Consider the following 25,081-nt stretch of genomic DNA (forward strand, 5'->3'; position numbering starts at 1 on the left):
TTCATTTTTTCTTCAAGCATAGTACTTCTTAACAGAGTCTGAGTTTACCGGATTTCTCAGTTTTTCCCCATCCATCTCTGCTAAAATCAATGCTCCCCCAGAGAAGGCCTTATTGACAACATATGACCTTCCCAATTAGGCATCCATTTTCCTCGGAAATCTTTATGAATTGGCAGAATCTTTTTTAGCACTAGATCACCCTCTCGAAATTCTCTAGGATGAACCTTCTTATCATGAGCTCTCATCATCCGTTTCTGATACATCTGACCGTGGCAAATAGCTTTTAATCTCTTTTCTTCAATGAGATTCAATTGGTCAAACCGAGCCTGAACCCATTCAGCTTCATCCAACTTCACCTTTTTCAGAATTCGAAGTGATGGGATTTCTATTTCCACTGGCAAGACTGCCTCCATCCCGTAAACTAAAGAGAAAGGCGTTGCCCTGTCGAAGTTCGCACTGTACGATATGCATATAAAGCAAAAGGTAATTTGTCGTGCCAATCTCTGTAAGTCTCAGTGGTCTTTGTGATGATCCTTTTAATATTTTATTTGCTGCTTCCACTGCCCCATTCATCTTTGGACGATAGGTCACTGAATTAGAATGCTTTATCTTGAACAGAGTACAAAGTTCTACCATCATTTTATTGTTCAAATTGGTGGCATTATCTGTGATGATTCTTTCTGGCAACCCATACCGGCAGATTATCTCTCTCTTTATGAATTTGCAAACTGTAGATCTTGTGATATTTGCATATGAGGCAGCCTCAACCCACTTAGTAAAATAATCAATTGCCACAAATATGAAGCGATGTCCATTCGAAGCCTTTGGTGTAATTGCCCCAATGACATCCATGCCCCACATAGAAAACGGCCATGGTGCAGTCATCACGTGCAAAGGTGACGGAGATGCATGGATCTTATCACCATAAATTTGACATTTGTGACATTTTCTTACATAATCAACACAGTCTGAATGCATAGTGGCCCAATAATATCCATATCTCATGATCTTCCTGGCCATAGAAAGCCCACTTGCATGTGTTCCACATATCCCTTCATGCACTTCTTCAAGTATACTTCTCGCTTCTCGGGCATCTACACATCTCATCAAAACTTGATCACTACCCTTTCTGTACAAAACTTCCCCATCTAATACATATTCAGTAGTCATCTTCCTTATTGTCTTTTTATCGATCTCAGATGCATGTAGTGGGTAAATTTGATGCTTGATGTATTGCAAAATGTCATAATACCATGGACGATCATCTACCTCTTCTTCGATATCATAACAGTGTGCCGGGGTTTTATATATTTGCATTTTAATTGGCATCATATCAACTCTTCTATTTGCTTGGAACATTGCAGCCAGTGTGGCCAAAGCATCTGCCATTTGATTATCTTCTCGAGGGAGATAATTGAAATTGACATCTTCAAATTCTTTTACCAATTCAAGGATCAATCTTCGATATTCCACTAACTTTGGATCCTTTGTCTCCCATTCTCCTCGCAATTGATACACCACTAATGAGGAGTCTCCATATACTTGGAGCACTTTGATTTTTCTTTTTCTTTTTATAGCTGCTCTTAATCCCATAGCACAAGCTTCATACTCTGCCATATTGTTGGTGCAAAAGAACTCCAATCTGCTTGTAAAAGGATAATAGACATTTTCCGGGGAAATCAGTATCGCTCCAATTCCTTGTCCTAAAGCATTAGATGCCCCATCAAAATACAACCTCCAGGATTTATCATCTGAAATTGTTTCCTCCTTGGTTGTAATGCACATCAAATCCTCATCTGGAAAATTAAAGTTCAAGGACTCATAATCATCTGAAGCACGACTTGCAAGGAAATCTGCTATGGCACTCCCTTTGATTGCTTTTTGATTCACATATACAATGTCAAATTCTGATAACAACATCTGCCATCTAGCCAATCTACCAGTTAAAGCCGGTGATTCCATTAAATATTTCAAAGGGTCAAGCTTAGATATCAACCAAGTAGTGTGGTATAACATGTATTGCCTGAGCCTTCGAGTAGCCCATACCAAAGCACAACATAGCTTTTGAATTGGCGAGTATCGGATCTCACAATCGGTGAACTTTTTGCTTAGATAATAGATGGCTCTCTTTCTTTCCAGATTCGTCATGCTGCCCCAACACACATCCCATCGAATTCTCAAAGACCGTTAGATAAAAGATCAATGGTCTACCAGGAACTGGTGACACCAGAACTGGAGTATTAGACAAATATCTCTTGATTTTCTCCAAAGCCTCTTGGCACTCGTCATTCCAAACTTCGGGGTTGTTCTTTCGAAGTAATTTGAAAACTGGATCACATTTTTCAGTTAATTGTGAAATGAATCGAGATATATAATTTAACCTTCCTAGGAAACCTCGAATTTCTTTCTGTGTACGAGGTGGTGGAAGATCTTGAATGGCCTTTACTTTATCTGGATCGATCTCAATTCCTCTTTGACTAACCACGAAACCCAGAAGCTTCCCTGATGTTACCCGAAGGTGCATTTAGTTGGATTGAGTTTCAATTGATATTTTCTCAGTCTTTGGAAAAGCTTCCTCAAGTTTTGAATGTGTTCTCCTTCAGTCCTGGACTTGGCAATCATGTCATCCACATACACTTCAATCTCTTTGTGCATCATGTCATGGAAAAGTCACCATAGCTCTTTGGTAAGTTGCCCCAGCATTTTTCAAACCAAATGGCATCACTTTATAGCAAAATATGCCCCACATAGTCACAAATGTAGTTTTTTCCATATCTTGTTCATTTTTATTTGGTTATACCCCGAGAAGCCATCCATAAAGAAAACCACGAATGACCAGCAGTGTTGTCCACTAAAGTATCTATATGAGGCAATGGAAAATTATCTTTTGGGCTTGCTTTATTAAGATCTCTGTAATCCACACACATGCGAACTTTCCCATTTTTCTTTGGCACAGGGACTATGTTTGCGACCCATTCCGGATACTTTGCCGCTTGAAGAAACCCTGCATCAATCTGTTTCATCACTTCATCTTTAATTTTTAATAACATTTCTGGCTTCATTCTTCTGAGCTTTTGCTGAACTGGCTTACACTCAGGCTTTATCGGAAGCTTGTGCACCACTATGTCTGTACTCAGTCCTGGCATATCTTGATAAGACCATGCAAAGATATCCTTGAATTCTCGGAGCAGATCTATCAATTCTTGCATTATCTCAACAGAAAGTGTGCTGCGATTTTAACTTCTCTTGTCATCATCAGTTCCCAAGTTTATAACCTCAGTTTCTTCCTGGTGAGGTAAGATATGTTTGTCCTCCTTTTCTACCAGTCTTAATAGTTCGTTCGGAACACATTCTACCTCATCCTGACATTCATTGATTTCTTCCAAACATATGGGCTGCTCAAAGTTTATCTCAGTATTAAATTCAGAAACATTCATGCTATTGATATTGTGACACCTGCAAATAGAAAAAATTGAATCGAATATATTTGAAAGGAGACCAAAATTTATGAAATGAATATAAAGAATGAAAATGAAAATGTAAATAATGATAGCCATTTAAGAAATAAAAGACTGTCTTTTATTGAAAGCAAGTAGAGTTAACATAGCTGCCCTTATGAAAATTCCTTAATACTTGCGGGCACAAGTATAAGGATTAGTACTGGGTATTACTCTGAATTAATCTTAAAAACTACAGGGAGATCCTCTGCAGTCCAATTTTCAGTGTTTCCCCTGGGAAGCAAGGACGGATTCCAGCCAAATATCTTCCCGCTTTATCATCCCCAGTTATCATGTTAATGACCAAACCCTCCATAGCTTCATTGAACAAGTCTCTGTCTTTCATCTGCTCTTCTTCATCAATTGCTCTGGCTACTGTTGCTCCATATCAAATACTCCCCCAAACTTGAAAAAGCTTTCTAGGGGAAAAAGCATACGCTCCCATGGAATATCCTCTCCTTTCAGTCTAGCTCTTCTCACTTCACCTCTCTTTTTCATTTCTTTCTTTCTTTGCTGAAAATCAGGCTTAAATCCCAGCCCGCGATCGTTCTTCATCATGAAAAATTTGGGATATAAACTCCCTTGCAAGCATATACCGACCCTTTCCTGTATTGGCTCCTTTTCCTAGAGTCTCTCGCACAGTCATCTTAGTACAATCAGATAAACGCGGGCGAGGAATCTTGTTTCCTTCAGCAATGAAAGTAGCGTTGACAAATTCTAAAGCTCTGAAGGAACACTCTAGGGCATTCTCATTTGTCTCAATATATGGGGCGTCATCGTCACAGAAGCAATAATCTTCCTCTGCCCCAATACTAATCAACTGGCCATTTGTCACGAATTTTAATTTTTGGTGCAAGGACGAAGGGACTGCCCCTGCAGAATGAATCCATGGCCTCCCAAGCAAACAATTATATGAGGGATTGATGTCCATCACCACAAATCATATTGTAGACAGTTGGTCCAATCAACAATGGTATCTCTATCTTTCCAAGCACATCCCGCTGGGTTCCATCAAAAGCTCTAACAATGTTTTGGTAGGCCCTCATATGTGAGCTGTCCACCGGTAACCTCCGTAATGTGGCCATAGGCATAACATTAAGTGCAGACCCATTGTCAATCAAAACGCCTGACAAGACATGACCCATGACAATGAGTTGTGATATTGAGGGCTTTTACTGATCCCATTCCACCATCAGGAATTTCATCATCAGTGAAAGTTATGTAGTTGTCAGCAGCTATTGCCCTACAATTCGATCCAACTTGTTCACTGATATATCCTCAGGCACAAATGTTGATTGAGCACTTTTAACAAAGCATTCCGATGTACTTCTGAATTTATTAACAAATCCAGAATTGAAATCCATGCTTGTTTGCTTGTGTAGCTGTTCAACTACATTATACTCACTATGTTTTAAAAACTTCAAGAATTCTTGAGCTTGCGTTTCTGTTACCGGCTCATTGATCATCGGTGCGAGTTCATCATCAAATATCTTTTGCGGTACCACAACAGTTTTTCCTTTTGCCTTCACTTTGTCCATTTCTTTTGACATCTCAGGAGAATAACACCTCCCACTTCTGAAGTGCCCGACTTCATTCACTATTCCAGTCATCAAGTTGTCTACTGGTGCTTCACCTTCAACTACCTTTATTTTCTCTAGCGAACCAGATTCTCTTATTAATGAAACATTGGCAGTGTAATTCCAAGGCACCTTGCGGGTGTCTTTAAACGAAAATGGTGAAGGAGCTGTGATTACAACTTTTGGCGTTGACGACCCAGAATTCATTGCTGATGATTTCACAGTGATGACTACTGGCTTGTTTATTTTGTGAACGGCTCAGAATTTTCTGTCATGAAGACGTCTTTTTCTCTTTTTTCCTTATCTTCCTCAAAGAACTCTACCTCCTTATTATCCATCAATCTTTGTAGTAACCCCCTGAATTCAGGGCAAGGCTGAATTTCATGCCCTTCTTCTTGGTGATATTCACAATAGTGTTCACACTCATTGGTCTTTGGCTTAAGATCTTGTCGAATCATGCCAGCCTGATAGAGTTTTGGAATACCCAACTGAAGGGAGATTTGATTTCATGAATGTTGTCTTTGCCTTCCTCCTATTCTCCTCATGGATGGTATTTATCCCTTTACCTCCATGATTCGGTAGTGGGTGTGTTGATGCATCTGGTGAATCAAATTGTAATCCTCCTGTGTTAATCAGATTCTGCACTATCTTTTTGAAGGCATAACAATTCTCTATAGAATGGCCAACAATTCCATCGTGGTAATCACAATGCGCATTTGCGTCATACCAATGAGGGTACGGTGGTTGAAGAGGGGTCAAACGGTAGGGGCGTACCACATCTGCCTTGAATAACGAGGCGTATATCTCTGAATAGGGTACGGGTAATGGTGTGAAGGACACCTTCTCTCTATCCTTACGAGGTCCCCTGAAATCATTTCTGATGGTGTTCATGTCATTCCTCTCAGCCCTTGATTGGGTTATTGTGACACTATTTGCAGTATTCTTATGGTAGACATTTGCACTGTTAACTTCATTTTCCTTTTTTCGGTATACAGGTTTTTTGGAGCTAGACCCTTCAACTACTTCAATCTTGCCACTTCTTATAGCATTTTCGATGAGCTCACCAGAGATGATCAAATCAGCAAAATTTTTAGTGGCATTTCCAAGCAAATGCCCCAAATACGGAGCTCTCAAAGTATTGACAAAATTACAGTAGCCTCCTTTTCGAGTAAAGGGGGTTGGACCTGTGCAGCAACATCACGCCACCTTTGAGCATATTGTCGGAAAGTTTCATTGCTTCTTTTTTCCATATTTTGAAGAGTCCACCGATCAGGAATTATATATAACATGGCGATACTGTTCTAGGAATGCTTTTGCCAAGTCCTTCCATGATTTGATATGAGCCCTAGTTAATTGGTTATACCACTTAGCGGCAGAACCTGTCAAACTGTCTTGAAAACAGTGAATCAACAGTTTTTCATCGTTCACATGGCCAGCCATCCTCCGGCAAAACATGGTTATATGAGATGAAGGACAAGTGGTTCCATTGTATTTTTCAAACTCGGGAACCTTGAACTTTATAGGGATAATCAGATCTGGACCAAACTTAACTCTCTAGCATCAGACCCATAGAACGGTTCAATCACTTCTACCGATTTTACCCTTTCTTCCAATTTCTTCAATTGTTGATTTATCTGTTCATTGGCTTTTTCCTTCTCGGCTAACTCGTTCAGATCCGGGGTTAAATGCTCGGTATTAAATTCCCCCATCCTTACACCTGAAACAGGCTGATAAATGTTTGGGAATGTGGATCCCATGTGGTGCTGCTGATTCTCATTGCTAACATATACATGAGGTCGAGTTTTCTTGAGGTACCGAAGGATGAGCGGATATATGTATAGGTGTGAAACCAGGAGGAGGACGGGATTCTGGTGTAAACCCTGGTGGGTACTGAGGGTCAGAAGTAAACCCCGCAGGATGTGATGCTCCAGCTCCAAACCCTGGAGGATGTGATGGATCTTGCTCGGATGACATTAGTTTGGTCATCCGCAATCCTTCCACCTGTAGCATGTTTCTTAAACATTTCTTCCATCCTTTGTAGTAGACCGGCTTGCGAGTTTGTTATCTCTTCTTCCATCTTAGTTAATCTCTCTCTCATTTCTTCTTGAGCTTGTTTTTGTTCTTGCTCAAGTTGGATCATTCTAGCTTCCATTTTCTTTGTTATATTCCGAGTACCGTACGGGTGTGAGGTGAATGCCAGAAACTACAATGATTGGAAATCATATTTTACATTATTTTGGTGTTTTAATGATGAATGCATGTTACGTGGTAATAAAATGATAAAAGTGCGAATAAATACAGAAAACAATACTTAAACAAAATGCAAATGTATGCAGAAAGGCATTGATTCATAAGACGTGATCAATCTTTAGAACAACTTTCATTTAGGACAAAACCCTTATCATTACAAGAAAAATTTATTACAGAAAAGGCCTAGCTCTAGTGCTCAGTTCCATTATCTCATTGACAAGCCAATTGACCCTTTTTCCTACATCTGATGCGGGACTTGTATAACTATGGATAACTCTTGCTTGAATGTCCATCTCTCCCAATTGTCTTGCAACACTGCTTAATTGATTCATGGTTTCAAGGATTATGCTATTCACATTCGTTTTCCAGTCTTCAAAACGATCACTCGAGTTCTGCCACTGCTGTCGGGTACTTTCAACAGTACGCTCAAGACTAGAGATCTGTATTTGACAGCTTCGCAAGGCATTCTCTAAATCATTAACCTTTCTTCGTAAAGCAGCATTCTCTTCGAGACTAACCCTTAAATCTGATGGCCAGCGCTGACTATTCTCTGTGAACAAGGAATTTTCAAGCTGCCGAATGTAAACACCATACTCTTCATTCTTTGCTTGAGCCTGAGTTAACTTTTCCTCATGCCTTGCTTCTATCTCTTGCATCTCTTGATTAAGGACCTCTATTCGTTCGTTCTTTGTTACACATCTTTGCATCCAAATGAACACTTCATCCTGTTTGCCTTTAAGCACATGATCTTTATGTTGTCTTTCTAATTTCAATTCTTCATTGGTTCGTCTCTTTTCAGCTTCGAGTTCACCTATTCTTTGTCCTCTAATCTCAAGTTCATTTGCATGCTGTTCACCTCCATTTCGAATCCTTGAAACATATTATTTTTCTCAATTTCTAACTGTTCTACCCTTCGTTTTCCTTCCTTAATCTCGCTTAATCTACTATGATCTTCAACTTTGAGCTCCTCAATATTAACTTGCAACCTTCGTACTTCAAAAGTGAGCTCCTCTTCTCGTTTCTTGCTCAAAGTATGCCTTTGTCTTAACTCTTTAGCTTCTTTCCTTTCGTTATTCAGTGCACTAGCCCATGACTTCTTCTCTGACTCGAGTTCATGATCTTTTCTCTTCTTCTCCGCCTCTAGTTCTCTGACTCGACGTTCTCTTTCGGCTCTGATATCCCTAACTCGACGATCCCTTTCAGCCTTGAGCTCCAACCTCCACTGTTTTGAAGTTTTTTCGAGCCCAACAATTCTTCGGTAATCATTCTGTAAGTTAGCAAAATTAGCCTCAACCTTCTCTTTTCTCTCGCGCATCAACTCAAATTGTTTATTATAAAACCCCTTATCAATGTCCAACACAAAATTATTTTGTCTAAGAGCCTCACACTCTGCCTCCTTTCTGGCGATCTCTGCTTCGAATTCACTCTTAAGTATCTCCAACTTAGATGGTACGTGTCTGAATTGTGCTTCCAAAGGAATTACTTGATCACGATCCGCCAAGGGAATGACATCATTCTTTCTTGCCGCTCTCCATGCCACATAATCTGGTGTCAGCATGACCTCGGCTGCTACTAAATCGGTTCTAAAGATTGACTTCCATGCATCTGACATCACTCGAGCAGTTTTCTTGTAGTGATCTCCGTAGTACACAAATTCAGATGTCTTTAGACCGGATGTAATTGGGACGAATTGGCGTGCCCCAAATTGTCGTAATACCATTAATGGAGCATAACCTACTCCACCCCATAACCCTAATAGGGTTACCCAATCAGAATCTCCGCATTTGTACAATACATCAGCAAAAGCTAACCAGGGAACACGCCACACTATATCATGATCTTGTAGATTTCTGAAGAGTGAAACCCAATCTTTCCTGGTGAGATGCTCCGGCCATTCCTTGGTGAGGAAATCTTTTAATGGTGAATAGGCAATTGAAAACCGGCGACTGTACTCTCGATCCATCTTCCAGAAGTGGCTACGTATCCAAACAGTAAGCAACTGGATACACCCAGTGAAGCGACTACTCTCTGCTCTTCTGCAACTATTAAGCGCCTGATGTCTCTGCCAAAACCGCAGGAACAGGATTCACCTTCCTTTCCAAACGCTCGAATAAATCGACTACAGCGGATTCTACATGACAAAGAACTTTCGGGAAAATCACTAAACTGTAAATTCCCAAAGCAAACATCTCCATTCTCTTCTCAATATCGTCATGTTTGACAATAAGTTCTTTCAGGCACGGCCAAGGGAAACAATCAGACTCTCCTTTCTTTTGGATTCGATCAGCAACCCACTTCTCCCCATTCCGGTAATTTTTGCAAGTTTGCTTTTGAAGGATTGCACTCTTGTGGCCTTTGAGTAAATCCTATCCAAATGTATCGTTTCGAAATGAAATAGGGAAGTGTACTCTTCCAACGTGGGAGTCATGTCTTCCTTGTTGAAGGTGAAACAACTATATGCTGGATTCCAAAACTGGATCAAAGCTTTAATCAGGGGTTCGTTTACTTTCACGTACAACAACAGGGTTATGTCACCATATTTTTGCCAGAAAGCATACTTCACATCAGAATTCCAACCCTCCCAAATTTCACGTAATTCTTGCAGATCGTTTTGCTTTAGACTGACCGGAGCAACATCTGGTAGTACCGATATATAGCCTTCAGTCAGACTATCGCCTTTCTTCATCTGAGTTTCCTCTGACCACGACCTCACTTCCGCATTTTTTATTTCCTTGTTATGAAAGCTCTTGTCCATTTTATGACCACCTTCTACTTTGATGACCACTTCGTGAACCAACACCTTTCTTTATGAATGATAATGTAATGCAACAGTAATAAAACACAGAAACACGAACACAAATAAAAATGTGTTAGTATATAATAAATAATCAAGAAAAACAATATAATAAATAAAGCTTGAAAATATATACATCCTAACCCTTATCCATATGGAATCTACCCAACATGATATTTACCCACATGCTTTGTCATTCAAAAAAAAAAATCCTAGCCACATTTTTCTAGATCACAGTCTTTGTACGAAAAATATAAAACCTAACCGCATGTTTTTCTAATTCTTATACATATCGAAAAAATAAATTCGAGGAAAAGGTTAGAATGAGTTTCCCCTTTGTGTCTGCGGACAGAGTTTCATCATAAGACGGGCAAAGTTTTGGTAACACTAACAGGGTCCTCAAATTGTCCTTTGCTGGTGCCCCCTTAGGCTTGCCAGACCCTTGACCCTCACCCATTATAGGCTTAAACGGGTCAAGTTCAATTCGAGAGGATACATTTCTTTATGTCCATGCGAGAAAACGCAATGTTTCACTCGTAAACATAAGGCATATGTACCCTAGAGGTTATTTGCTAAAGCCCATGCGGAGAAAAGCAATTTTTCTCACGTAAGCGTAGCGTTCACCTCTACCTAACGGGACAGAGCACAGTTAGAAGGCTCTAAATATCGAAGAGTTATAGCGACAGTGGGGAAACTCATAATCCTTTGCCTCGATCCATGAAAATCAACAGATTAAAGTGAAGGTCAGAAAACTGAAACATGTAAATCACACGTTAGTACAACTATTTATTCATTAATCAAATTACAAATTAAAATGCAAACAACAATTTAAAACAAACCAGGGATCAAAAACCAAATTAGAATGAATTTATATAACTTTCATATGCAAAGACAATTGACTAATCGATTATCGGCCTGACTCTCTAAAAAAAATCCCCAGCGGAGTCGCCAAGCTGTCGTAACCGTTTTTTTTAAAAGGAAAAGTGGAATTTGAAAACCACGTCATTTTTAATTTATTTCTTTTGATTGATTTTTAATTAAAAAAATAACATGAAACAAACCTCTCATTTCGAAAATTTAGAAATTATTTTACAAATAAAAAAACATGATTCGAAGAGTCGCCACCAATCATTGATTAGGGTGTAATTGGGCACCAAAAAAAACATTGTCATTTTAAATAAAAATTAATTTTAATTAAAACAACAAATTGAAGTCCGCGTTACCAGAAAATGAGTTCGGGAGTCGATTACGTGTAGGGAAGGATTAGCACCCCATAACGCCCTAAATCGGTACCTGATCGATTACTTAATGTCTTTGCAATGAGATTTATAAATTCAACTTTTAATTTGATTTATAATCCCATAAAACATCAGAGGTATTATTTTATACCAATAATAATTTAAAATATCTTCCTAGTTAGTTAAAGAGATATTTAATGTTTCATTGTATACAATAATTTAACCTTAACACATATAATAAATTTAATGATTAAAAAAAATTATAAAGGAAACATTTATTTGGGTCAAATAAATAAAAATGAAACAAATAAAATTATCGAATATAAATATTTATGCGAAAAATCCTCGAAGATATTTCCTAATTATTTAAGGCGTAATTTCGTAAATTATTAGCACAAAATAATATTTTATAATTGAAAAGTATACGTTAAACATAATATATATATATATATTAAGTAAAGAAAACATGCAAAATTTATGGCGTATAAACATTGCACCAACTTTTTAAGGATTATATATGCACGTAAATTATAAGTAAATAAATATTGAAACATGATGAAGTAATCTTACATATAAATTACATTAGATACTAAGTAGTAATCATTACAAAACAATAAAATGAAACGACCATGATATCAAATAATTTATATATATATATATATATATATATATATATATATATATATATATATATATATATATATATATATATATATATATATATATATATATATATAAAAGAACTTGAATAATCACACAATCAATATTATACCAAATATAAGATATAAAAGCTAATATTAAATATAATATACAAACATATAACACAACACACTAAATCCATATTTTAATGTAATTAAAACCTATGCGCATTAACAAGAATATGCTAAAAATATAATGGACTAGAACATAATAATAAAAAATAAAAGAACTACCAACTACTATAAAAGTCTAAAATCAAAGACCAAATTTGTATTGAAAGTAAAAACCAGCGGGCCCTTATTGAATAAGCCAAGTAATTAAAACCCTTGTCTTATATTAGCATAAAAATGGCAGTATCATTCAAAAGATGGAACTAGCATGGAATTATACTTCTAGCCCTTATCACTAAGCCCACAACATCCAGCAATCACAAAGAACAATCTCCGCCTATCCCGCAACTACAACACCCTTAAATTAAGAATTAGACAGCTCGCAGCCCCACCACATAACAGAGTTTTCAACACACAAACACCAGTATACAATAATAGAACGTATCACCTTCCTCCACATTCTAAAAATCTTAAAGCAAAAACTAAACCCAGATTTTTACACACCTAGGACTTGTTAAACTCTCGACATAGCCGACACTCCAAAAAGCCTAAAGTCTTCACAGGTCACCGTACGTCGGTGACCAAATCCACCTCTGATCGTCCTTTCAACCGACTGATGATGCCAAGCGTTTTTTTTTTTTAAATTCCAACGACAGGTATTCACTACTCCCTCGTGTTCCTAATGACGAATTCTCTAATGGTGTGTGATGAAACCGACGAGGCTTCAATTAATGAATCTCCACCCTCAGGTAAATTGAACTTAAACTTTTTTTATTATTTGTATTCTTTACAAAATAAAAATTTTGAAAATAAAAAAATTTCTTTAAAAATAATATCACTGTTAATACTTATTTATTTGCTTCGAATGGTTTATGGTTGAAATTTAGCCTCTAAAATCGTGATCATCGAATGTTGATATGGTTGATATTCTGATTCGATGTTGGCTCTATGGTTCACTGTTACTGCTTTTGACCAGTGCTTATGCTTACTGCTGTCTTTTAAAGATATAAAAATGGAATGAAGCAATATCATATTCATCTTGGAATCATTTCAAATTAATAAAAACAGAAAATAAAATAAAGTAGAAAAATAAATTGAAAACCTTAAGATGTATCTTGCTTGGTATTGATTCCGTCGAAGAGAATGAAAATTTTTTACAAATTTCTCTTATCTAGAAAATTCCCCTCATCAGTGTTCTTTTTTTCTGTTCTTGATTGCTTCCCCCTCCTTTTTCCCCGTTGAAAGTTCCCCTATTTATAATTGTTTCGAATCCACCTTTTCCTTTGATTAGTGCTGAAGCAGGTATCCCTAATCCCGTAATTTTTGGGATTTTTTCTTTATTTCAAAGGTTTAGGTAAACTTTTAATCTTTTGTTGACCTTGATTTTGATCCACTCACATTTGCTGAGATGGCCAGATGATGACAGCTTCTAGAGGCATTTGGTGGTGGCTCTATGTTGGCTTGGCAGTTCGGCGAAAATGATTCTGAATGGTTATGTAATTGGACTGGCCTACAAAATATGTAAATTATTAAATTATTAGCATTAATAATAATAATATAATAAATATATATATATTTTTAATCCCGATCAAAAACGGGTGTCTACAATATTTAAAATTGATTTTGTCTTGATCTTGATTATTTTCTTTGTAAAATTTATCTCGAATTGAAATTTAAAAAATAACTTTATTACATCAACGAGGTTAAAACTTATCAAATTTAAATAATATAATCATTCTTAAATAACAATTTGATATGGAACAATATAATTTACTCTATTAACTAACAAAAATATAGTTAAGATGCTATCAATCATGTTAGCATAGGAACAAATTATTCATACTTATTATGATTTCTACCATGAAAAATATAATTTATATTTTAAGTTTTATAATATGATATTTAAAAGATTAATTCAACAAGTTGTACGTTTTCAGATAATAGTTCTATTAAAGACATAGGAAGAGAGAAATTTACAAACCGAAGACAGAGAGAGATTAATTAAAGTTATGATTTAGAGTGATTATAATTTATTTATTAATATATGTTGGGTTGGCTTTTAGTGAGGATCCGTAGGGGCAACGCTGTTCACTCTTAATTGACAAAACATAAGCAAAATCTACGAAGCTAAGGCACCATGGTTGGCCACTACCCTCAATTTTCAACCCTTTTTTTACGTAAATTCATACCCTTCATTATTGACCGCTTGCCACCGCCACTGGGCGGCGCTCATATATTCCCGGCCTTATGTTTTGTTCTTTCTTCCCTTTACCACTACCATAACCCTAATTCACCCAATGTAACTCTAACCTAAAATGATCGCTCTTAGTTTGTAAGAATAATTATTTTAATATAAATTATCACTTAATCTAATAAAATGAAATAGTATTTTTAAATAAAATTTGATATTATATAGTGAATAAATTTTGATAATAATAAAAAGGTTAAGTTTTGACATGATTGATGGATCGACAGATAATTGATAAAACATTGAATAGATGTTCCTAATGTTGAGAATCGTATGGAATGTGTGTCAAGCTTCTTACATGCTAATGGTAAATTGACCATTGATATGGTTTAAGAAATTATTATGATAACTGAGAATATAACAATGAGAAAATCGAAAAGGATCGAAAATATGAACATTAAGATTTAAGTGAAAAATATTAAAATGAACAAATTAATCATGAATAGAGAAAAGAAATTCATTATAATATCGAAATTAAAAGGTTTTTGGTTACAGGGTTTCTTTTAAAATTCTAAGCATGTATCTTATAATAAAACTAATCCTTACTATTTATTTATTATAAGGTTAATTACTTGATGAGAAAGAAATCTAATATTACAAGGGGTATTCTTTAATACGAATTCCTACTTTCGGTCAAAAGTTAATGAAAGAATTGAATGTACAACAAGGTTCGTATTGCAGGGATTACGCTCCCGCACCCATGACCCAACCTTGGGGGATTATTGGTGGACTTCGACCACAGAGTATATGCATCCACTACAAATCTCTTTTTTTCTAATTTATTTTTTTCATCAAGCAGGTCACACCATGATTATTTTGAATTAGATCGAAATAAATTTCGTATCACAAGGTCTCAATCATATATTATTCCAATTCAGGATATGTGTTCTTTGAGAATACATATAATCAGGTAATTTTTAATGAGACACACAAATAGACTTAGGTGTATGATTTACATCTTCATAGTAAAGTCATATTGCCGAACAAAAAAATTGAATTATTGTTTTTCATGAATATAAAAATAAATAAAATTGTATTATATTAAATAACATTTTTATATTGATCTTATCTTATATTGATATCATGTTATTTATTTTTTATTTATAAGTTTTTAATATTAATATTGATGAATAACAAGATAAATTATGAGGTATTTGCGAGGGACTGCGCATAGCTCGATAGGTAAAATTGTAGAATGTAATCCTTGAACTCGAAGAGTCATTTGTTGTGACCTTTCTTACTAAGTCGTGTGGTTCTAATGGTCCTTCTGGGACTTTGCTTAATGATCGTTTGATTTAACCGATGACTCGGATACACCACATCCATGAGAGAAGGAAATCAATGTGCCAATTATGCTTACTTGACGCAAAGCTTTGAATGAGGTTGTGTGCTCTTAGAGCCACCTCCTCCTAGCATTATTTAACGGGTTAAATTCACTTATATCATGTAAAATTCTTTTAGTTTAATATAAATTTATGATTGTTTGATGAGTGAAAATGGATGACTGAGATTAACTCGTTTCTTTTTTCTAATGAACATACCATTAAACTAAAAGAATTTTGCATTATGTAACAAGATTGCATTCCATCTCTTATTCAATTATTATAAGTTGATGCCAGTGATATTGATATAATTATAATTCAAGTTCATGCAATTATATTTATAAAGTGTATGTATAATGTCAATTGATTACAAAATTTTAAATAATTATTTAAATTATTAAAATATTATATTAAAATCATATTTTTATCATTTAAATGATACTGCATTATAATTCATAAAGATATATAATTATTAATTTATACAAAATATACTATCCAATGAGAAATTCAAACATCATTTGCTAAAACTCATAAATTTTGGCCTAGGATTTATGTGAAACAATATCATGAATCATGAGTATCCCAACTCTCAATTGATCGTAATAAGCTATTTTTCTTGTATATAATATTTTTCTAAATTAGAGATACCAAAAAATTAAATATTAATATAGATTTATTTTAAATTAATACTATACATTATTTATTTATTTGGAAAAATAAGATTCAACCCTAACCCTTATGAGTAAAGGATCATCCACCAATCAATTGAATTATTCAAATTTAAAGATGTTAAATAATATTTATTTAATATAATGATAAGATATATTATACTTTTAAAAAGTGAATATAAGAGCCTAGAAGCTTGCATTCGTTAACTTACCAAAAAAAGAAAAAGAAGAGAATATAAGTTTGTTTTTTTAATTGACAATGTTAAAAGGACATGGATAAATTTTAAACATAAATTCTAAAATTTAAAGAAATAAAAAATGATTATCATTTGCGTTTTGAAATATGTATTTAAATTTTATTTATACTCCAAATTGCAAGTGCATATGCACAATTATATCCCATGTGTGAACTTTGGTCATTTTTGTTGACAAAAAGGGGTAAACTACAAGTTTAGTACTCAAATATTTTTTGTTTCAAAATCATACCAATGTTTCATTTTAGTTTTACTTTGGTAGTTCATCATTAAAAAATTAACAGAGTTGCTGACGTGATTTATTTTTTAATTTTTTCAACAATAATGTGGCATTACCATATGAACGTTAGCATCACTGTTAATTTTTTAACAGTATGTGACCAAAATGAAATCAAAACGTAACGTTAAGTATGATTTTAAAATAAAAAATAGTTGAATGATTAAACTGAAATAAAAGTGATAATTAAGATATAAGACGTGTTGTTTACTCAAAAAAAATTATATTAGGCAACCCTAAGAGGATGGAGAAGGTCGGTATAGGTAGGTCAAAAGTGACATACCCTGTATAAGGGTAAGTGGTAATTCTGAGTCTAAGAAGAGGGCTGAAAGAAAAGGGCACTTGTGGGGGGAGCATGAATGATTAAAACAAGTAGATTACCGAGAGCATTTATTTTTACAGTGGAGCAATTAGCAGGCTTTTCCATTAATTTAATACCAAATATACCATGTGTTTTACCCTCTTTGATTCCTTTCTTGACGGTCAAACTTACACTATTGCATATTTTTGCACCATTCGAGATCAAACCCCCCTCTCTTCAACACTTTATTCATTTATTTATTGTCCTTGTCTCCACCCCAATTATCATTTTCATTTACACTGTATTTATATACTCATATTATACTTGTAGTGTATGTATGTGTGTAATATTTCACAATGATCATCGTATGTGGAATTATGTTGAAACTAGCCGGTGGCAATGCATGTTGAGTTCACATAATTTGATGGATTGAATATTAGGATAAACTGCGTATTTAGTTACTCATTTATTCTCGTAATTTGTTTTAGTAACATATTTAGTTTTTTAAAATTATATCTAACGTTACGTTACGTTTGGTTTTGTTTTATTCACCCGTCGTTAAGAAATGAACGATAATACTAACGTGTCACTATCAAATAATGTCACCATTGAAAAAAATAAAATAAAAATTATCAAGTCATTATTTATGTTTATTTTTTAACGATAAATGATCAAAGTGAAACAAAAATACAACACTAAATACGATTTAAAAAATGATTGGATGATCAAAACGAAACCCATAAATACATAGATGATTGGATACCCTAAATATTATTGCTGAAAAAAAGTTTTGTAGTTATGGTATAGTTGACTGCAAGAGCATTGAAACTAGCGAGGGAGTTTCCATTTGGATCCTTGAAACATTAGATTTTCATCCAACCTGTCCCTGAAAACTGAAAAAAAAGAAGTGAAATTTCGATAATGAAATGGAACTCAAAATAAGACCCGGAAGACGAGGGTTAGTGTCGTGTGATAAGGGTGCAAAGTGCAAACGATTCTCTATATTATTATTTAAAAAAAAAGAATAAACACAAGATTCTCCTCTCCTCTCCTTTTATTTTTCAGTTTGCATTTCTAATATTTCCTTTTTCTTTTCCAGGAAAAAAATGTCAGACATGCATGAATTATTGTTATGTGAAGTGCAGAGAGAGAGAGAGAGAGAGACTCCCGTTTGTAGCGGGGGAGCAGCTTGAGTCTGATGATTAGGGGGTTGAGGATAATAGTAAAGTAATTTAATGGCATGGATGGAATGTGAAAACGTTATGGGGTTTCGTTGGCAAACTCTGATGGCCGCTCTGCACTCTCCTGCAATCTGCTCATCAATAAAAAATAAACTCTTTACATCACCTATATTCGATCTGATTCAACTCCAAACTTAATCGAAATCATTACGAAAACTCGCATTAATATATATTTATACCTATAAATTCTTACCCAGACAGAGCAATAGTGATGAAAAGAGGTTGGTGGTGGGCAGATTTCATCGACAATGAGATTAGGTGTGTACAAATGGGGTTGAATAAATGGGTGTGGAGAGGGGCTGCGCCTGGGGTTTTCTCCCACTTTGTCAGACACATATATTTATATATATCATCTTCCGCAACAGGTGTTTCACAGCAAATAAAAGAGGAACAAAACAAAGTACTCTTTCAATATATACTATACTATATATAATTAGTAAATATCTGAACGTACACACATGTATGTATAACAAAGTATTGGATTTATTCATCTCTTTCTAGACCCAGTTTTATCATATTTTAATTATTGACGGTCCAAATAATAATAAAAATAAATATGTACTACAGACATAGTTGTTAAAATTTGAAACTCTTAAAAAAATATTATTTTTTAACCATTTATATCGTTTAATAGATTGTTTTTAAGATAAGCTCAACTTTTAACTTTACATCATTATAAGAAGATAAGCTCAACTTGCGTGATTGTTCCTAAGATAAACCTCTTCCTATCATCATTCTTTTTATTTTCCCATAAATATATAAAGTCGGTATGCAATAGTCCTTTTAAGGATCTAGTATGAGATTTTGAATTTATACGAATAATTACTCTTCAATATCATATAACATTGATAATACCTTAATAATGCATTAAATATTATTGGCTTCATGAGAGAGAAATGTTTCACTATATATTCCAGTTTTTGGTTTGGAAGAAGATGAATTTCTCTTCAATGTTTTTGACCTCTTCTCTTCTCTCTTTTTCTTCTGCACTTTTGCCTCTTGTACTACTTTCATGCATGAGTTGATTTCCACATCTCCCCCTTTACTTTCACCACTACCATTGCATCTATAACAACACTAAATCTTTCAAGTTTTTCAAGTTCAGTGTTTATGGCTTCCATGAACAACTGGTTGGCGTTTTCTTTGTCACCTCAAGAACTCCCGTCTCAATCCGTCGATCATCATGACCATCAAACCACCGACCCTCGCCTCGGTTTCAATTGCGATGAAATCGACCGTTCCGATGTGCCCAGTGGCGAGTGTTTCAATCTCACCTCGGCTCCTTCTCTTAATCTTCCTTCCCCATTTGGCATACTTGAAGCATTCAATAGAAACAATCAACCCCAAGGTCTATTTTAGTTAATACTTGATATTATAACATTCAAAACCCTGATCATTCATTTCTGTTCTTAAATATTTTAAAAAATGTTGTTTTTTTGTTGTTGTTGCAGATTGGAATATGAAGGGTTTAGGTATGAACTCAGATGGAAACTACAAGACAAGCTCAGAGATTTCGATGTTCATGGGCAGTAGTTCATGCAATAGCCAAAACCAAGAACCAAAGCTCGAGAACTTCCTCGGCAACAACTCTTTCTCCGGTCATCAACAGAACAATCTCCATGGTTGCAACACTTTGTACACCACCACCACCACCGGTGAATACTTGTTCCCCAACTGTTCTTTACAGCTCCCGTCACAAGAGACGACAACAACAAATGCAAGAACAACCAACGGCGAAGACGACAGTAACACCAATATCAATGCCGGTGATAATAGCGGTAGTAGCTCCATCGGTTTATCCATGATCAAGACTTGGTTAAGGAACCAACCGGCACAGACTCAAGCGGAGGCCAAAAACAATGGCGGTGCTTCTCAATCATTGTCTCTTTCCATGAGCACCGGTTCACAAACGGGCTCCCCTTTGCCCCTCCTTGCCACAACAAGCGCCGGCGGTGCGAGCTGTGGAGAGAGCTCTTCCTCAGATAACAACAAGCAGCAGCAAAAGACACCGACATGTATGGATATTGCCCCAAACGGTGCAAGTGAAGCGACGCCAAGGAAATCTATCGACACTTTTGGCCAAAGAACTTCCATATACCGTGGTGTAACAAGGTTTTTATTTTATAAGCATCAAAGCTTTAAAAAAATCTCTTTCTTTCCCTGTACAATACATAATACTATAAGATTTGCTTCTGGTTTTTACAGGCATAGGTGGACTGGTAGATATGAAGCTCATTTGTGGGATAACAGTTGTAGAAGAGAAGGGCAAACAAGGAAAGGAAGGCAAGGTATAGTTTTCTTGAACTAAATATACACTCAATTAAGGCACTTGAATTTCGTTTTACTGACTCTTGATTCCATTTTCTGCAATTTCATATGATCACCGTCGGCCTTCCTCGAAACACTTGCAGTATATTTGGGTAGGTGCAATACGATTAATGCTCTCATGGGTTATCTTTAGTTTGTTGAAGTTTCTTTATTAATTTTTTTAAAAAAATTGGCCTATTCATACAGGAGGGTATGACAAAGAAGAAAAGGCAGCTAGGGCTTATGATTTAGCAGCACTTAAGTACTGGGGAACCACAACAACAACAAATTTTCCTGTAAGTTTCCACTTCATTTTGTTCCCCAAACTTATTTTTTATGCGTTAATTGCACTCTTCTTTGTACAGTTCGATTCAATCCCCCTCGGGAAAGTGGATTCCTGTTAATCTGCCTCATGTTCTTACTGCTATCGACATGCAGTTTTTACCTTTTTTGTTTGTTAACACCTTCATTTTTTTCCCTTTTGAACGACAGATTAGCAATTATGAGAAAGAGTTGGAAGAAATGAAACACATGACCAGGCAAGAATATGTTGCATCCCTCAGAAGGTACTACATATATACACATATATATATATGTATGCAAATCGTTTGTTGGATCGAATTAAATTTCCAGAAATATTTGATTTATATGTTTTCTTTATGCAGGAAGAGTAGTGGATTTTCTCGAGGTGCATCCATCTATAGAGGAGTCACAAGGTAATACCAATAGTTTTTCGTATTCCTTTTCATGGTTTAACCAAACCAAGATTGTTAAAATAATTTTGAGTTGTAAACAGGCACCACCAACATGGAAGATGGCAAGCAAGGATCGGAAGAGTTGCTGGAAACAAAGACCTTTACTTGGGAACTTTCGGTGAGTCTCGTATATCGAAATTTGAAACCCGAACTTACTAAACGTTATCTCATAAAAATGATTACTTGAACTTAATGTAGGTACGCAAGAAGAGGCAGCAGAAGCCTATGACATTGCGGCCATAAAATTCCGGGGACTGAATGCTGTAACCAACTTCGATATGAGTAGATACGATGTCAAGAGCATACTTGAAAGCAGCACGTTGCCGATCGGTGGAAATGCGAAGCGATTGAAAGACGTTGAGCACGCTGAAATGGCTTTAGGTTTACAGAGGACAAATGGTGCAGATAGCATGATAAATACTACTCACTTATCTGATGGAATCAACAATTATGGCGCGGCGGCATCGCACCATGGTTGGCCTGCCATTGCATTTCAACAAGCTCAGCCTTTCAGCATGCACTACCCTTACGGGCAACGAGTTTGGTGCAAGCAAGAGCTCGATTCTGATGCCAATCACACATTCCAGGATCTTCATCAACTACAACTAGGAAGCACACACCACAACTTTTTTCAGCCTTCTGTTTTGCACAATCTAATGGCAATGGACTCATCTTCGATGGAGCATAGCTCCGGTTCGAACTCTAACTCGGTCATCTACGGAAATGGTGGTACCGGCGATGATGGTCCTAATGGTAGCTACCAAGGAGTTGGATACACAACCGGAGGTGGTTATATGATCCCCTTGGGCACAGTTGTAGCCAGTGGCAATGACAGTAACCAAAATCAAAGCAATGGTTTGGGAGCTGACAATGAAGTGAAAGCCGTTGGTTACGAAAACATGTATGCGTCGACTGATCCAAATTATCATTCGAGAAACATGTACTACATTTCGCAGCAATCACCGACGACAAGTGGCGTGACTGCCTCAGCATGCAATGACTGGGTGCCTACTGCAGTTCCCACCATTGCACAAAGGTCAAGCAACATGGTGGTTTGCCATGGAACCCCAACTTTCACATGGAACGACACATAAAAAAGGATTAAGCTTTGATTTGCTTTCCAGTTAACTAACTGATTAGGAACAGATAATAGGCCCTTTTTGGCTGACAACATTTTTGTTTTTGTTAAATCTTCTAGCACTGCAGCATGACAGTTCTAGAATTAAGGGTCCAAAAGCTGAAGTCCGGCGATAGCATTTGATTTGAAACTTGATTTCGTCAAATGCTATGATTTTGGGAACTTCAGCTAAAGATTATATACGTTGGATCCTCGGATTGTTTAATTATTGCTGCCTGGCTTTGTAATTTTGAATTAACTTACTCATCAATCTTATGATACAAAGAATGGGATTTTCCTTCACTTTTGTGTATATTTTCATTCAATAATTCATGTGTTCTAATTAACTCTTAATACGTACTATGTTCTTATATTTGAGATGAAAAGAGACTCTAAAAGAAAAAAATAGAGTACTCTTAGCTTGACCAACCGATTAAATATGATCACATAAAAATTAAATTTTAAACTATGTCACTTGTCTATGGTTATTAGAACTAAAAGTTATTTTAATGAAATATATAAATTATTAAATATTAAATTAAAATAATCAATAAATTTAGTCATCAATGTTTTGTATAGTGTATAAATTATGTGTTATTTTTGAAAAAAATATGATTAAATTGATATAATGTATTATAAAAGTTAAATTTATATAAAATTAATTAAAAATATTAAAGTTGCGACTAATTATTTTTAATTGTCCATTTCCAAAATTGACAGATATTAAATTACCCATTTTTCTTTTACAAAAAAAAAACCAATTTTATTTAAGAGTAGAACTGTAGAAGTATACTTGAGCTGGATTTAGAGCAGACCTATACATGAGATTAACACACCCATATTGTTTTAATTTTTTGAAAATATTTATTTTATTTTATTTTAAATTTAATATTTAATACTTTTATATATTATTAGTTTTATTAAAATCATTATTTTAATGCTTATATTAAAATTATAATATTATATATTTAATTTTTACATGATATAAATATATATTTATTAAAATAACAAATAAATATATTATAAATATAAAAAATAAATCAAATCGAATTCAACTCTCAATAATAAAATAAAAAATTTAATCATATTTTAAACTAGTTTATTTTTTGTTTAAGCCCATTTCAAGGCCTAACACTTTTGCCCAAAATCTCCTAAATTTCTGACTGGCCTTAAATATGTCTATTTGATGGGGACTAATTTGCACAATTTCAAAATTAAGAGTATCTAAGAAGTTTTTTAATACATAAACCCTACTTAATTTATTTATTTGCAGCCCTCCCTTCCAAGCTCACCACTATTTCTACTCCGTGTTGGTGTTTGCCGCGCGATTCTTCAAGATTTAGCGCGATCTTCCTTGAGTTTTTAGAGGTAAGAAATTACTGTTTCAATCTATTTTTTTTGTTTAAATTTTCAGTGTTAAGAGGTTCGCTTTAAACTCTGGTTTTAGTGTTTTCGATTGATCATTCTTTAATATCATCTGAGATTACTTTTATCATATTGTTTTTGCTAAGTTGCAAGACCTCCATTGACGCTTCTAAGTTTTGTTTCCTCTTTCGAGATTAATTTTGTTTCATTTTACTTGAAATTATATATGAATTAAAGTCGCAAACAACAAACTGGGAATGTGATGAAGTCGTTTCGTACGGGATATGAATCTATCTTCCCCTTTTGGGGATTATGAATATTTGGAATATTTGATGTTTCAGGCTGATCTGAAACTTATTGCCTAATGCTCCATTTTAAGGTTTTTATGGTGTAACCTGTTAATCATGATTGAACTTCGCTTTTTAGTTTTAGTTTTGATTTTGATTTCATTTTTCTTTTTAGGAAATACGTTTTTACTTAGTAATTGAGTATTTAAGGGGCTCAGTGTTCATCAGCATCAGCTCTAGATATAGTATTCAACATTTTAGCAGCTTTTGTGTAGTCCAAATTCTCGAATATTATTGAATGAATTACTTGTTTCTTCTTACAATGTAACAGGGTTTCCCTAATACGAGGAGATTCCAGGAAAAAAGTAAACAGTTCTTTAATGGCGCCTAGAGTTTCACTGAAGAGCAAAGGTAAGGGTGGAAAGGGATCTAAGGGTTCGGATGAAAAATCAAGTGCACAATGCTTTAAAGAGTGGAGCACATGGGCTATTAAAAAGGCCAAAGTGGTAACTCACTATGGCTTCATTCCTCTGGTGATCATCATTGGCATGAACTCTGAACCCAAGCCCCAACTTTATCAACTCCTTAGCCCCGTCTGAATCGCTTAACCGGCCAGGTCTTAGTTTCTCTCTATGTGACAGACTATTTGTCGAAAATACATGGTAATGACTACTAAGTTTAGGTACTTGGTGTTTTTATATGATGTCTTTGTTTTCTATAAGCTTATGGATTAATAATCATGAATGGTACATTTGACGCAAATCCTAATCATAC

At 35.2% G+C, this 25,081-nt stretch overlaps 2 protein-coding genes across 2 annotated transcripts; both read left to right on the top strand.

Moving 5' to 3' along the window:
* The first annotated feature begins 19,454 nt into the window (after positions 1-19,454).
* LOC120162191 (AP2-like ethylene-responsive transcription factor BBM) lies at positions 19,455-22,685 on the top strand. Its single transcript, XM_039172366.1, has 9 exons — positions 19,455-19,824; positions 19,928-20,588; positions 20,682-20,764; positions 20,888-20,896; positions 20,991-21,079; positions 21,276-21,349; positions 21,449-21,499; positions 21,580-21,656; positions 21,737-22,685. Exons 1-9 carry the CDS (start codon positions 19,587-19,589, stop codon positions 22,630-22,632), a joined length of 2,178 nt encoding a protein of 725 aa, XP_039028297.1. The 5' UTR covers positions 19,455-19,586; the 3' UTR covers positions 22,633-22,685.
* Positions 22,686-23,927: 1,242 nt separating this feature from the next.
* On the top strand, positions 23,928-25,081 carry LOC120162198 (mitochondrial import receptor subunit TOM7-1-like). Its single transcript, XM_039172373.1, has 2 exons — positions 23,928-24,023; positions 24,639-25,081. The coding sequence occupies exon 2, from the start codon at positions 24,688-24,690 to the stop codon at positions 24,904-24,906; it is 219 nt and encodes a 72-aa protein (XP_039028304.1). The 5' UTR covers positions 23,928-24,023; positions 24,639-24,687; the 3' UTR covers positions 24,907-25,081.

Source organism: Hibiscus syriacus, unplaced genomic scaffold, assembly GCF_006381635.1.
Source record: "Hibiscus syriacus cultivar Baekdansim isolate YM2019G1 unplaced genomic scaffold, ASM638163v2 tig00111402_pilon, whole genome shotgun sequence".
NCBI lineage: Eukaryota > Viridiplantae > Streptophyta > Magnoliopsida > Malvales > Malvaceae > Hibiscus > Hibiscus syriacus.

Excerpts from the sequence above, each read along its gene's own strand:
- LOC120162191 (XM_039172366.1), top strand. The coding sequence starts at position 19,587 with ATGGCTTCCATGAACAACTGGTTGGCGTTTTCTTTGTCACCTCAAGAA. Across the intron at positions 20,589-20,681 it reads ATATACCGTGGTGTAACAAG|GCATAGGTGGACTGGTAGAT; the intron begins GTTTTTATTTTA and ends TGGTTTTTACAG. Across the intron at positions 21,657-21,736 it reads CCTTTACTTGGGAACTTTCG|GTACGCAAGAAGAGGCAGCA; the intron begins GTGAGTCTCGTA and ends AACTTAATGTAG.
- LOC120162198 (XM_039172373.1), top strand. The coding sequence starts at position 24,688 with ATGGCGCCTAGAGTTTCACTGAAGAGCAAAGGTAAGGGTGGAAAGGGA.